The sequence below is a fragment of the Acyrthosiphon pisum genome, chromosome A3, assembly GCF_005508785.2.
Source record: "Acyrthosiphon pisum isolate AL4f chromosome A3, pea_aphid_22Mar2018_4r6ur, whole genome shotgun sequence".
Classification (NCBI taxonomy): domain Eukaryota; kingdom Metazoa; phylum Arthropoda; class Insecta; order Hemiptera; family Aphididae; genus Acyrthosiphon; species Acyrthosiphon pisum.
The window spans coordinates 29630717-29646229 of NC_042496.1; the positions used below are offsets into that span (position 1 = coordinate 29630717).

General features: G+C 30.7%; 1 protein-coding gene across 1 annotated transcript; it reads left to right on the forward strand.

The window, feature by feature from the left end:
- Nucleotides 1-578: 578 nt before the first annotated feature.
- LOC100159041 (nose resistant to fluoxetine protein 6) lies at nucleotides 579-13981 on the forward strand. Its single transcript, XM_001943023.5, has 13 exons — nucleotides 579-1158; nucleotides 3693-3913; nucleotides 4891-5108; nucleotides 5733-5824; nucleotides 5949-6142; nucleotides 6709-6878; nucleotides 7397-7565; nucleotides 9663-9856; nucleotides 10680-10824; nucleotides 10947-11136; nucleotides 11605-11747; nucleotides 13110-13219; nucleotides 13791-13981. The coding sequence occupies exons 1-13, from the start codon at nucleotides 876-878 to the stop codon at nucleotides 13873-13875; spliced, it is 2214 nt and encodes a 737-aa protein (XP_001943058.1). The 5' UTR covers nucleotides 579-875; the 3' UTR covers nucleotides 13876-13981.
- Nucleotides 13982-15513: the final 1532 nt, after the last annotated feature.

The following is a 15513-nucleotide window of genomic DNA, read 5'->3' on the forward strand; positions in this document are numbered from 1 at the left end:
AACCACTCTCAAAATATAAAATCCAAGTATTTTTTTAACTATAAATTGTGTTAATATACACAAATAAAAAACATCGTTATAAATTCAATACCGTTCATTATACGTCGTCCGTTCTGCAGTCAAATTTAAAAAAAAGAAATTTAATTTGAACAATCCAACAGTCTATTAATTTTCTAAAAAATATGAATTTCTTCATTGTTGACGTTCAATATTATTTGATACAATGATGAGTTCACATGTCGACAGTGTATTTCGCTAAATATTATGAGCGTGAATATCGCTGGTGGATTAAGACTGCAATATTGTAATCGAACAATATTTCATCAAAGGGAAGTCAGCTCTAAATTAACACATCGTATTTAATCGATTGAAATTATAATTAATTTCAAAGTTTAACTAGAAGGTGGAAATATGAATTATTCATGGATATTGATTTTTCATTTCCCAAAGGTTAGGTAAGGTACATTTGATGTGATGATATACTCTTAAAGAACATTTATATTAAAAAATTACCATCTATCACAATGCGTATTTCCCGTCCAACAATTTTATTATTCAGCGATTGTGATAATAATATATACAGTATAGATATATATACCTACTGTGAATTTCAACGCCGAGCGAGGTCTTCCCCGATTATTAGCAAACCTTTGTGGTTTCACGCTAACAATAAGAATAAAACGTGTGAAAAACCTAATATTATGATGATGACGTGTAGTCATAATACAATTGTGTGTAAAATAATATAAATTTGATTTTTTTCTCAGATCGTCCCGTAAAGTTTTTTTTTTTTTTCGTACAAAAATTACTTCAACGAAGACAATAATAATATTATTTAATAGTATAAAATACAAGTTCATTATAATATTATTATTATGTCACGGCCGTCGCTGCTGACGATCGCTTATTTGTTTGCATTTTCTTTTGGGTTACTGACCGTTCTATTGCAGTCGGCCGACGGTGCGGGAGCCGACATCGGTGACTATATTTTGCAGCGGGATGCCGCCACCGACTCAATACCCGGTCTTTGGTTATCCGATCTGTTTTACCGGGCGCTGGCCAACTTCACCTTGCGGCGGGCGGACAGCACGGCTTGCCGCCGCCAATCCGCTATGTACGAAGCAAATTTGAGAAATCACACCAGTTGGGCCGTCAGAAGTGAGTGATTATTATAATATTATATTAGGTATATTTATTTGAAAATTATTTCAGTGTCTTACAACTTCTATAATATAATATCATTAAAATGTACGTTTTTAAATACAGTTCAAGATTTTTTATATCATAAAAATCGTACATATTAATTTTAAAAATCCTACATCCATTGATATTATTATTATTAATCGTATAATATCATTATTATAATATATACTATAATATATATTATAATGTATAGTGTATACTACGCAGATGATAATAATACTTGCGTCGTCAGTCCATGGTTACCTACTCTCAGTGGCGGCTCGTGACTAGCTGTGCAGGTGTGCGCACACCACATAGATTAATATAGATGATACCTATCTATAATAGTACAAATGTATTTTAATTTTTTAAATTGTTTCGATTCAACATATGGTAAACTGTATATATTTATTCTATAATACAAAATTACAAAATTAAATTTTAAAAACATTTGAAATTCCCTTAAACATGACTATAGTAGTAGTAATAAGTAGCAGTTAGTGTATACGGTGTCATTGCATGGTAATAATTGTCTGTGGTAGACGGTAGTAACGTAACGAAAGTAACTTTTGCTTTACTTTGCTTGTGACGCGTTAGGTACGTAATTTCATTAGAATCTTTGTCTATAATTCGGGTATTATTACGTTTACCATTCTAATATTTATATACATTTAATTTTAACTCTCTACATTTCAGTTTTCAATAGTTTTGACATTTGACATGTTGAATTGCACCGTATATCGAGAGTACAGTTAATTAAATTTGTTATTTAATTTGATTCCTCTAAATAGCCTACTGATCGTTTCCTATGAATTAGATGCATGGACTATCAAGTTTTATTCTATCCTATTAACTATACAGGTTTTATAAAAAATTTAGTGTTCAACAAAAACTGTTCACTTTGCAAATACTTATTAGTTATTACTATATTTAGGATTTACATTAGAATATAGCATTTTTTTTTCAGAAAATTCAATAAAATCAAAACATTTACATTGTACTGCATGTTATGAATAATTATAGCCATATTTTGGCATTTATAAACGGTTTATATTTATAATTTAATAAGTTCTTATGGCGTTCTATATGTATTACGGTTTTATTTTCACACACCTAAGGATTATGTTGTGAGTTTGTGACATAAATACATTATATACTTAACTATACCTATAATGATAGTTCACCATTGATAAGTAGGTACAATTAATTAGTATTTTTTAATAGTTTTCACTATCATAATAGTAATTACTATTGTCATGTAAATATGTATTAAGAGGATCGCATCACACGTATTTTTCGTACGTTTTAGACCAAAAAGCGGTGGTAAATTATAGATGATTCCGAATGTCCGATTTTAATTTTTAATATATGTATGAATTCTTTGGCAAAATATAACTAGGCTTTCTAGGAAGTCGATTTTTAATTTACAATTTTAAAGGACCATAACATTACATTTGTATTTATTTTGAGCTTTTTGGGTTTTATATAAAAAAGTGGTTCTTACAAAGCATAGTCTAGGAGCTTACGAATTCAACCTTTTTTTCGAAATTGCAATCAAACTTCAGGAAGACGTATGTTTACTTTACTACCGCTTTTGGTAGGTTTAAAGATAGAAGAATAAATTTCGTTTTTCTTGATTTATTAACATGTGTGTGTGCGTGGGGTAGTGCATATGACGGATTCTGAACGGATGTACTGCACGAATGATCATTTACTTCGCACACAACCACACTGCGTAACGAAAATAAGACATCGAATTGCCTATACGCGACCCCTTATTAAATCACCGCCACCAATCCCCTTAACTGCACCCATATCTTTTTTATTGTACGTCTTTTTCAAATTATGCCTTATTAAAATAGGTAACGTATTTCTAGTTACATTATTGCCTGCAGAATGGTAGTTACCAAGACATTCTTTGTAGCGGGAAACTAATGAGTTACTTTTCTATTTGAAAAGTAAAGTTATTTCATCACAATTTTATTTGAGTAATGAGCAAAGTTACTTAATTACATTTACCCATACTAATATGACGTAGCGTTAAGTCTGTGAAGTTAGCGGGATAAGTAAAAATACAATTTTACGTTAACGGCTGTTGTGCTGAGCCCGTAGCTATCACAACTTTAGAGGTCTGCCAACTCCACACATTTCTCTGTGGCTCAATCATAAGATCACCGGTAGGACTCTGAATTTAATTAATTAGTCCGTTACTTGAGGGAAGAAATATCAGGTTTGGGTCAAAATTATAGAATCTCCTCAGATGGATGGTAGTAGGGTGAAAAATACTTTACGACCTATTCTTAGGCCTACTGAATGTATACACAAAATTTCATAAAAATCGATCAACCCGTTACGGAGGAGTGCAACCACTAACAAAGTGATATTAGAATTTTATATGTATTATACATTTTTTTCATTCTCATTGGAAAACATTTTATTAAATAACTTTTTTTAATTATAAATTATAATTTTAGTGTGTCTACTATAATAAAAACCAATTTTTTTTTCAGTGCTAGAATCTTGGGACCGATATCCAGTCGGTTTACTTGCGGGAAACACATATCAAATGGGAGTCTATGACGAATGTGTAGACATACGTCATCCAGTGAAAGGACAGTATTGTTTGTCTGAAATAAAAATAATTCCACCAGCAGGAAGAGATTATAGCTTCAACAGAACGGAAGATTTAGACGATTTCGGCCACAACCATGGATGGAAAACCATACTCGGGGTGAGTTACGTGTTTGAGGACCTATCATCCTATTATATACAACTATTCTTTGTTAATTATCACACTTTATTTGGCCAGATTTTTGTCAAATTTTCGGGTTTTGGGTTTTTGTGGTTTCATTGCAAATAATTACAATTAAAGAAGGAATTGTATTCGGTCAACTTTTATTTTACAATTTTACAATACTTGTTTAGATTAATAATACTTTTAGGTATTATACGAAATTGCATTCTACACGTTTTTGCATACTGCTGACTGACCACGCTGAAGTATTTGTGTGCAATGAATTACGACTGAACTCAAATTTAACATACCCCTTCTCCATTTTTTTTTTATTACTAGGTGGTTCACACATAATATAGTGATTGCAGGCGATTGTGCAACTACCAATTATTTGAAATTATAACCAAATTTATACCAAATTTTTTTGGTACAAATGCATCCTAGGTATACTATATTCTTTCTCCCATGTACTATAATAACTGTCAACATAATGGTTATAGGTTACCTAACCTAAAGTTGTTGTATACTTGTATAGACTATATGTATAACATGACAAATTATATAGGTATCATCACAGTATTTTGATACGCATCCTCCGCCCTTTACTTTGCCTTTATCGTAGATCCCCACTTCTTATATTGGCTGTCAATCATATACATACATACTACATGAAATAGAACAAAATCAACCAATGAGAAGTGGAGAACTACGACATGGGTTGGAGGTAATGGAGATGCGTATCTACTGCGCAAAACAAGTACAACTGTGATGATACCTATCTAATTCCTCATGATGTATATTATAATAATATGATACAATGCTTAATGTGTAAACATGATTTTAACTTATTGTAGATATAATATATACCTTTATCTTTGTCAATTATTATATTTCAGAAATCAGTAACTATAGGCATACATTTTAAACTTATATATATAATTTAATCCATAATATAATATGTTGCGTTGTTTCAGTGGGCTGATTACCAAGACCGAGTGCAACGAAACATTTTGAATTTGGGAATATGCATACCAGACGCTTGTTCGGCGTTGGACCTACAGACATCAATACAAAGTGAATTTGACGAGGCGTTTTCTCCTGAACAGTTCAAAACCGTCGTCAGAGTAGACCCGATTAAGTGCAGGGTCCGCGAAGATAAGTATCCCTACGACACACCGTATTACATTACCTGGTAATGAATGTGATTATTATTACGCCATCATTACAATTGTACAACAGAACTATTACAGTACCTATAATTCATTTTTATCAGGCATTATAAATTATGCACATTGATTTTTCAAATTTCAAGACGACAGGTAGGGAGTGAATGGAAATCCGAAAAAAATTTGGCCTAAATCACATATTTCAGTCGAAAACAATTTTACTCGACATGTATTTTTGTAAGAATGATATTTCAGCTGGCAATATTTTACCCGACAAATATTTTGGTTGACATTCTTTTAGATAATTTTATTTTGGCTGACAGTTTTTTAGCGGATAAATATTTGACCAGAAATATTATAAATATTATAGTCGACAGCTTAAATACGTTTCGGTCAATATACAATTATACATTTTTGGGTAGGTAGGAACAATTTTGGGTAGCCTTCTATCAAACTTTTAGTTACACCAAAAAAATAAAATTTAATCTTTCAAAAATTGGTTTTACGTTCAAAAAGTAGTGTTAAACTGCAATTGAACATTTCATAATGTACCTACACATTTTTGAAAATACTTATAAGCAAAATATTGAACAATATTATATTAATCATCACAATATTATAAATTATAATTATGAAATTCTATATTTTAGGTGGATATTTTCACTGCTCGTTCTGATTTGTTGCGGTGCGACGTTACACCATTTTATAATAATATCGTACCAACAAAACACAAATGAAAATGGTGAGAAATAAGCGAATAATTGTATCTAATAATATTATACCTAGAATTAATTATTTTTAATTTGGAAAAATTACATCCCAATACCTGTACCTATAATATCTAACATTTATTACTCCACGTTTAGATGAAGTACCAAGTTCATTTCTCTACGAATTTTCATTAATCGAGTCAATCAAAACATTGTTGAAATACGACAAGGAAAATAAAATAAATTTTTTTTATGCCACAAAAGTAATGACGATGCTTCCTATTATATATGGACACAAACTTTTTAATTTTGTGTCGAATCCTATAAGTAATCCTAAGTATATGGAAGATGTAAGTTGAGAAATACATTGCTTATAAGATATAAGAATATTATAATAGATTTTAGTATTATGTCCTGGTCTTATTTTACCTATACAAGCAGTAGTTACATAATATATTGTTTGTCATGTACATTTCGCCAGCCCCCTAAATATAATTTTTGAAATTCTTCTTTTAGTTCGTTATAAGTGTGAATTTGTGTGACCATTCTCAGAATTTGTGCGCACTAATGATTGGCAAAAGAAATAATTTTAATTTATAATCTATTCCATGAACGAGGGAGGGGAGGGCTAGCGAACATTTCTCCATCATCCCTCAATATTTTTGAATTTACGGTTAAACCTATATTGCAAAAACTCTGAAAATAGTCACACAAATTCACACTAATGGCGCACTAACTTTTAGCAAAAAAAAAAATTTCGAAAATTGTATTTAGTGGGCCTGGCGAAATGTACGTTTGATTTATGCTAGCAATATTGTTTAAAAACGTATTTTTACATCAATTCAATTAAAATTTATAAAAATACGATTTTATCCTGTGTATATTATAACTAAACAAATTATGTTAATAATCACAGATATACCTCAACGGACCAGCTGTATTGTCGACTGGTTTGAACGTCGTCGATCCATTTTTCTTCATGAGCGGTTTCATCATGTACATTAGCCTTTCTCGAGAATTTCGTAAACCAAAGGACGAATCAGTTTGGAAGACACTCTCCCTGTCAATTATACAGCGTATAATCAGGTGTTATAATATAAACCCCTTTTATATTTTTCACAAGCGATTTCCGTCAGTTTTCACTATTATTTTTTAAATATTCTGTAAGAGCCAACATGAGGTTTTTATTTTATAAATTCAACAGGAATAAAAGGTTGACACAAGTGGGCACCACTCTGCTGTACAGTAGTTGTCGAGCCTGCTGTTTTCATAGATGTGTTCTATTTGAATTCAATGATAAATCAATATACCTATACGAAAAACAATTCTAAATGGAAGCGTTATGTCATTCTTGTATAAATATTAAATAATACAATTAAATACCTGGTTGAAATAGCTCAAAAAGATTCAAAATAGATTGGAAAATGTACAATCTATGGACAATGTTACAAAGTATTTAGGATTATAACAAAATATCAAAAAAATCACATCGTTGTAAAATCGATACATTCTTTCGCTCCGCTCAGAATCTAATACGCCATCTATAACATAATAATATAGTAATATTATGTCATTTATTCCTAATAATTCTCATTTCGTTTTAGAATGTTACCGGCTTATTGCGCGATGATGGCCATCACGGCGCATATTATACCCCACCTCGGAGACGGTCCACTGTGGCCACATAAGTCGTGGGAAGAAGCAGAGATATGTAAGAACTATTGGTGGACCAACCTGTTGTTCATAAGCAATTTCGTTGACGTCAAACATCAGGTAATAGGATATAAAATTTAATCCACGATAATGCACCTTGATTCATTTTTAGACAAGAAAAGTTTTATATTATATATTAGTATATTACTAACTTACTTTGCCGTGGAAAAAATGAACACACCTAAAATGCGGTGCTACCTATGTTTATTTTCATATCTCGATAATAGATAAAGTCATAATAAGACACTATATACCTACATTTTAACTAATTGTTATAGGAAAGTTAAAGTTGAAATTACATTTTTTACGATAATGCAATTTATACAATAATTCAGCTATTCGTAGTAAAAAGATAAAGTGATCGGTGTTTTCCATACAACTATCATGTATTTAATACTAAAACTATTTGTATGTAACAAAATTATATTAATTGGAAGTTTATAATTTTGGACCATCTTTATTTTTGACAGACTGCGTAAAATGTAAATCATTATATATAATCTGTGCTTGTACATTTCTCGCAAACTTACATTTAAGATATATTTCAAACATATAATTGCATTACACTTCAGTTACTGAATTAACGAAGAATAAAATCATCGCTTCTTATAAAACAGAAGGATGTGCATTTTCATAAAACAATAACAATAAAATTGGAAATAATAGATCACTCAAAAAAATATTCAGAACGTCAAAATAAAATTGGAAAAAACTTTAATAGTGCACATGTTTTCAGAAGATTGGAACATAAGAAAGCGCTGTTATTTTATATGTATTGTAAGGAAAGGATATTCATAATAATATATTTATATATATACATTAAGACAGAAACCTGTGCGTAACGTATGGCCCCTGCAAACCCTATTATTTTTTCATCAAAACGACCTTAGCGACTGACAAAAATTAAAGTACTTCTAGTGGTTCGATTTAAAAAATGTAAAGATGTTTTAATTGGTCAACAAGTCTACTTTGCATCGGTCGGAGCATATTTTTTATTTTTTTTATTTTTTTGAATATATTCAATACTAAAAATTTATAAATTCATAAAATGTAAAATATTTATTCTCGTCAAGAATTTGCTAAAATTGAAAAAGTACTCCGACCGATGCAAAGTAAACTTGTTTACCAATACAAACATCTTTACATTTTTTAAATCGAACCACTAGAAGTACCTTAATTTTTGTCAGTGCGACGGCTATTTCACGTCCATAAATTGGTTTTGAATATTTTGATATAGACATTATATGACTTGTGCATGTTCGTGCGTCCGACTACAAACCAGATAAGAAATAACAATGTATTGTAAATTGATGCAGTCTGTGAGTGATGGTAGGGGAGTATACACACACTAATGATCATTTACTACATACACTAAGGGCCGTTCTTACAATGTACGGTAAAGTGTCGGTTAACGCTAACCGACTGATAACAGATTTTTTTACCGGCAGAATTCGGCCGGTTAAGTGTCGGTTAACTTTAACCGGACGTCGTAAGAACGGCCCTATGACGATCAGTAATCGCAGAAATGAAATAATTGCCTAAATACAACTCCTTAAAAATGACACATTTGCAGGGGCCTTAAGGTGATTGGTGACGGTGATTTAATAAGGGGTCGCGTATAGGCAATTCCATGTCATATAGTCCTTACGCCGTGTGGCTGTGTGCGAAGTAAATGATCATTAGTGTGTGTAGATGCGTCCAGAATACTCTCGCACGCACACGCACATGTCAATAAATCAAGAAAAACCAAATATATTCTTCTATGCATCACCTATAAAAACTACCACAAACGGTAATAAATTAAACATACGTCTTCCTGAAGTTTGATTGTAATTTCGAAAAAAGTTTTATAGTCCTTTAAAATTTAAAATTGAAAATCGACTTCCTAGAAAGCCCAGTTATTTTTCCAAAGAACTCAAACATATATTAAAAATTAAAATCGGAATTTGGAAGTATGTATAATTTATACCACCGGTCTAAGACGTATGAAAAATTCGTGATATGCGATCCCCTTAACGTAAATTAATTGAAATCATTTTTTGAAATTAAAATACATCCAATCAACGTCCGACAGTTTCTTGATGAAAATATTTTAAGTACTGAATAGCATTCTACATTATAGTTGTATAAATTAATTTCTATTTATTTTTATTCCAGTGCCTCATTATGAGCTGGTACTTATCGTGTGATATCCAGTTTTTCGTAATTGGAGTTATTGTCGTTTACGTTTACACGAAAAATCCAAAATATGGAATCGCATTGCTTGGCACAATAATTGGTTTGTCGATATCCGTGCCGTTCATAATAACTCTTTTGACGGGAAGAGATGGAATGGATAAGTTACTTTTACCGTATGTTAATAGTATTTTAGTCATTGACAAAAGATTTAAACGCATACAAGCAGTGAATTCGGATAACTGAGATTTGTTGTACCTTTTCTCAGTGCTGGTCTAACTATTATTCTGAATTCGTTAAAACGTATAAAAAACCTATATTAGAACGTCAGAATAAATATATAATTTTTTTTATAGTATATAGTCGTGCAGTTATCGATCACAATATTGAGTGAAACCATTGCAACGAATGAACGACATTACTATAATTTACATTATTATTATTATTATTATAACAACCAACATGACAACATATACCTGCAGATAATTTGCAAATAAATATAAATATAAATATATAATAATATATACCTACAAATAAATTAACTCCTGATAAGAACTAGTTGATAGAAAAATGTAACTTATAAGAAATGTATGTAACTTTAAGAACAAAATATTATGCAAATATTAGTAATGTTCAAGAACTTTTTGAAAATTTGAATTTGGATAATTCTTTTGAAAATTATATAATGTCTTTAAAATACTGATTAAGACTATTACTTTTTGTATACAATAGAATCACAAAATTAATTTCGTCAAAAATTGTTTAGTGATTGTTTACGTAACCCAGTATAAGTATAAATTACGCACATAGGAGGTGCATCTTATATTATACCAAATATCAAAAATCGGTAAAAAAAAATTTTTAACGACAGACTTTAATTAATCAATAGCTCATATAATTATAATTATTATTGAATTATAAAATTGTATACAAAAATACGGTATGATAATAAATTATTAATAATACATATTACTCAATATATTATTTTATTGTTTACAGATACATAATGTACCCGAGAAATATTATATCGTTAAACGAGTCGTACCGACCAAGTTACATGCGGGCCACGCCATTCTTTGGAGGCTTGGCCATGAGCTTTGTAGTGGAAAAACTGCAGAAGGAAAAAAAAGTGAAATTTTCACAAGTAATTATTAGTATACCTAGAGAATGTTATTGTGTATTTTACGAAAATGTATTATGTATTGGTTTTTACTTATATTATGATACCTATATTGATGTTTTATATTTTGTGTGTCGTGCATACAGATGGTGGTTCACGGCGGAACATTTGCCATTTGCACGTTTACTTTATGGGTTCAGTGTTACGGGGCCGTATTCTATGCGAGAAATAGACCTTATTATCCATTGGAACAAGCCTTGTACTCAACTATATATCATTGTACGTGGCCATTAGCGAGTATATGGATTACCATAAGTTATTTCACGTCAGGCTACGGTGAGTAAAATCGCGTTTTTTAGCTGTCCCAGATTGTGTGATATTTAATCACCTCTGAAATGATGTCATATTACAGCATAACCAATTAGAATATTTCTGGAATTTGGGTTAAGAAAGGCCAAACATGCTTTTTGGTGAATAAGAGATAAAGGATAATAATGACATTTATATAATCACATATTTGTATTACAATTTATAATATATATTATATACAGTCTCAATGTCTTATACATTTAATTTATATATACGTCTTAAAAAGGGCGGATCTAGGGTGATTTCCCGAATACGTTGTACATGCCGTTTTTCATTTTTAACTTTTTCATAGCCCAAGTGCTTTCTTACTGTCAAATTATATAGAAAATCCCGAGTGACTCCTTGGTCTTAAGCTATTTAAAATAAACTTGCAGACACCATTTCAGGGCATCAGCTTAATTAACATATCGTAACTATACCTAAGTGTTTTTACAGGTCTACTTGAAAATTTAATTCGCAATAAATTTGTTGTGATTATGGGGAAACTCTCATACCCCGTTTTGTTAGTGAACATCACTGTTGTGCTAACATCTCAGAGTTCGCAGAGGTTACCAGTTCATCTGTCGTCAAGATATGTGGTAGGTATTAAGAATATCGTGTGGTTACATTAGGTATATAGGGGTATGTCCATAATCCATATATCTTATACTAATGGTCAATAGACATGAACTCTGTATAACTACGAGCAGCGTGGAAACACGTCGCATTGTGTCTGTCTTGACCATTGTCGCAAATAGGGTGGGGGGATTAGGCCCCTAAAAATATAATAATTTACCATTCTGAAAAGTATGTGCCTATAAATTATAATTTTAAAAAAAATGTGTAGGAGCTTGAGCTCTCCCTAAACATTTTTCCTGTTTGCGCTACTGGTCTTGACCATAAAATACAATAATCTATGTATCTTACAGTACTACCCCACACTACCATGCATATGAATAAACGGTCATCTATATTGCCCTCTAAATAGCCCTCTATACATTGCTATGTTTTCCATACTCATTTCACGTCTATTAGTATAAGGTCTACGGTTATATATCGCATAAACGTCCAGTGCCGGAGAGTACGCACTCGGGTGCATTTTAACCACCTTTAATGGTGGGGTTGGGTGGGTAGATAAAAAAATATCAAAGGTAATTTATACTATTTCTAAAGTAAGTAGGTACCTACTAGGTACTTACACACGTACCAGTCACGTATTATCTAGGTAATGCATTATTATAACATTACTCTATTGACATATTGTAGTAGCCTGTCGCCTGTGTCGTTGTATATACTTATTATTTTCTATGAATTTCTATGACAGTGTAATAATATTATGTGTGATTATTTATCTTTGGGCAAAATCTAAAATGATCTCAAAACCCAAAATGCTGGATTACAGAGCATTTTCCCTAATAATTGGGTATACACTGCTCTTTAAATTGCTTATACTCTACCACTAATCTAGCATTACAACCAAACCGAACATTTTCAAAATTAAAAACCGTTAAAAATCGATTGAGGACAACAATTTCTTAGGATCATTATCAGAACAATTTATGATTATTTCCTGTGAGTCTGATATTGATGTAGATCACCTTATAGACATTAGGCGTGTCTACGGTGGCAGCCTGGGGTCCCTGGACTACCCCTGCAATTTTTGAAAGGTGCCGGTCAACCGACTTTTAAGTCAGAAGAGTTACAACATTTATTTTTTTTTAAAGCTTGATTTTCTTTGTGGGTATCGTTATAATTACCATTTATTTACAAAGATTGATTTCCTGACTTCCGAAATTGGCTTATAAAATTACGGCTTTGGGTGTATAGGGCTTTTTTCAGTTCATTAATAAGGTAGCGCTGTTTATTAGCTAGGCTTCCGTTAAAAACTAATAACTAATAAACAATATCATATTATTATTGATATGAAACTTAATGTTGTTCTTAATTTTATTGGTTTACAGTTTGACGCTTATCTCTATGATGTATTCATGTGTTATCTGATGGCCATCATCTTATATTTGGTTGTTGATGAGCCGTTTGCGAAATTGACTAAAAAACTGTTTTATCAGAGGTAAATTATTATAATTGATTTTATTATTTTTTTTTAATTTTGTAAGTAATCGATCGTCTAAAATATTAAGAATGTAAGATCCATAATAATGACGTACGTTTACCCCCCCCCCCCCCCCAAATTTTACTTTTCCAATTTTTTTAGCACCAATAATTAGTACCTTATTAGTACTCAATTCCTGTGAATTCCTGACCAGGTTTTTACAATTCCTGCTCAAACGGTTTTCCCGGAAAGTCGATATTTCTCCGGGTGTGGCTGGGGTAACGTACGTTACATAATAGCATTTTTGTTTTATTTTAAATTTAAATGTATTTGTCTAAATACTATTTTATAATAATAACTGAAGAAGTATCTTATCTACACTTGAAAACAAATCTGCAGTAGGTACTCTAATTCCAATACGCCATTCATTATGGCACTTTTTAAATTATAATATTATCTAAGCCAATCTTATATAATGAGTTTGTCCTAATTATAATAATATATAATAAATTATCATTCATTATATAATTAATAAATGTTTAGAAGTATGATGATAATTTAAAAATCTTTCATTTTTATATATTTTTAGGAAAAGTATAAGCTCGTTGATCAAGAATGGAACACCGATCAAAACACCAGCTACTTGCAGCAGTAAAACTGTTAAAAACGACTAAGCTATCTTAAAATAGGTAGTGGGTCAATTATGAAATGTTAGCATTTATATCATAATATATGATAATTTAGTTAATAAAGTTATTCTTTTATGGATCGGTAGGTAAAGGTGTACAGAATTATTACTATAATTGAGTAGCACTGTAGCATTCTGTGCAGCGAATACCTAAGTCACAAGTGTACCTAGAACTATTGCGTACCTATATCTATGATAAAATTCAAATATTTTAATTATTATTGCCATTATAATATGTTTTAAACTTGAGGAAAGTTATGATCTATTTAAATTATTAAAGATACATTGATTCAATTATATTTTATATGTATTTTAGGTTCAAATGTTGACATAATTCTTTACATTGAATTAAAATATAACACATCCATTACAATTATATGCTCGACAACTAATGTACAGCAGAACACCCTGCAATAGTCCACCTTTATAATATTGATGTTAGTCTGGTAATAATTATTATTTATGTATTGATACGTTTAATTACCTTTTTCTCCTTTTACTTCTTGACTTATGAAACTTGTCCCTGGCATAATGTTTCTTCCTAATATCTTTGAAATGCTGTAAATGTTATATGATACGTCATAATGTCTGTTTTTCGACTATGATGGTTCAAGAGACATTAGTTAATTTCGATAATATCTAATGTCATGGATTAAGATATTACATTACAATACTTATTTATACACTTAACATAAATATATACAGCATACATGTGAGTAAACATTTGGTTGCATTTTTGTTGGAAAAAAACTAGCATGTCTGATATTTTCGTTTTATAAATTAAATTCCATTTAAATTTATAATAAAATAGTATTTGTTGACGGGACACATTTCACAAGCATCACATTATTTATTTTTTTCGAAACCGTCCTTTATTTCAATTGAATATGATAGTGATGTTCAGTTCAAAGAATGTACGATGTACATAAGTAACACATTAGTAGGTATCTAAGATCTAACAATTACTAACTTTTGTTCTAAAATGTGTGAGTGATTTACCGCTGTGAAATTATGAGAATACTGTCTACTTATTAAGATTGACTTTCTCACGTTTTGGATTTTATCCCCCTAACCATCTAAAAAAATTAGATTATCAAGTATTAAGTATTAAATTTTCAAGTATTTTCACTCAACAAATAAAGTTTTATTGACATTCGTAAAAAAAAAACTAATAAAATTGGAAACTGAAAATGTCCCTAAACGGTTGAAAACAAATTAAAATATTTTGAAAATTTTATCATGCACAGAAAATTGAAATATAAACAACCAGTGAATATTTCACGTATAATATTGTCTATACGGTCGTTTGTTTTAAAGTTACACCAAAAACCAAAATCAATTTTCTCGAAAACAGATTTTGCGTATAAATTCCCGTTTTTTCTTCATCGCTATTTCACATCCATAAATTGGTTTTGAATATTCTGATCTAATTATGACTTTAAATGACTTTTGCATGTGCGTGCGTAATATATATTTAGCCAACCGGCGGAAGGAATTGTAAATTGTTGTGGTTCGCGGTTGGTGGTAGGGGAGTATACACACTAATGATAATTTACTACACACACAAAGACGATAAGTAATCACAAGAACGAAATAATTGCCTAAGCACAACTCCTTAAAAGTG

Bases quoted from the DNA above. Each gene is read 5' to 3' on its own strand.
- LOC100159041 (XM_001943023.5), top strand. From the start codon at position 876: ATGTCACGGCCGTCGCTGCTGACGATCGCTTATTTGTTTGCATTTTCT. The intron at 3,914-4,890 runs GTGAGTTACGTG...GCGTTGTTTCAG, and splicing joins GATGGAAAACCATACTCGGG to TGGGCTGATTACCAAGACCG. The intron at 6,143-6,708 runs GTAAGTTGAGAA...TAATAATCACAG, and splicing joins ATCCTAAGTATATGGAAGAT to ATATACCTCAACGGACCAGC.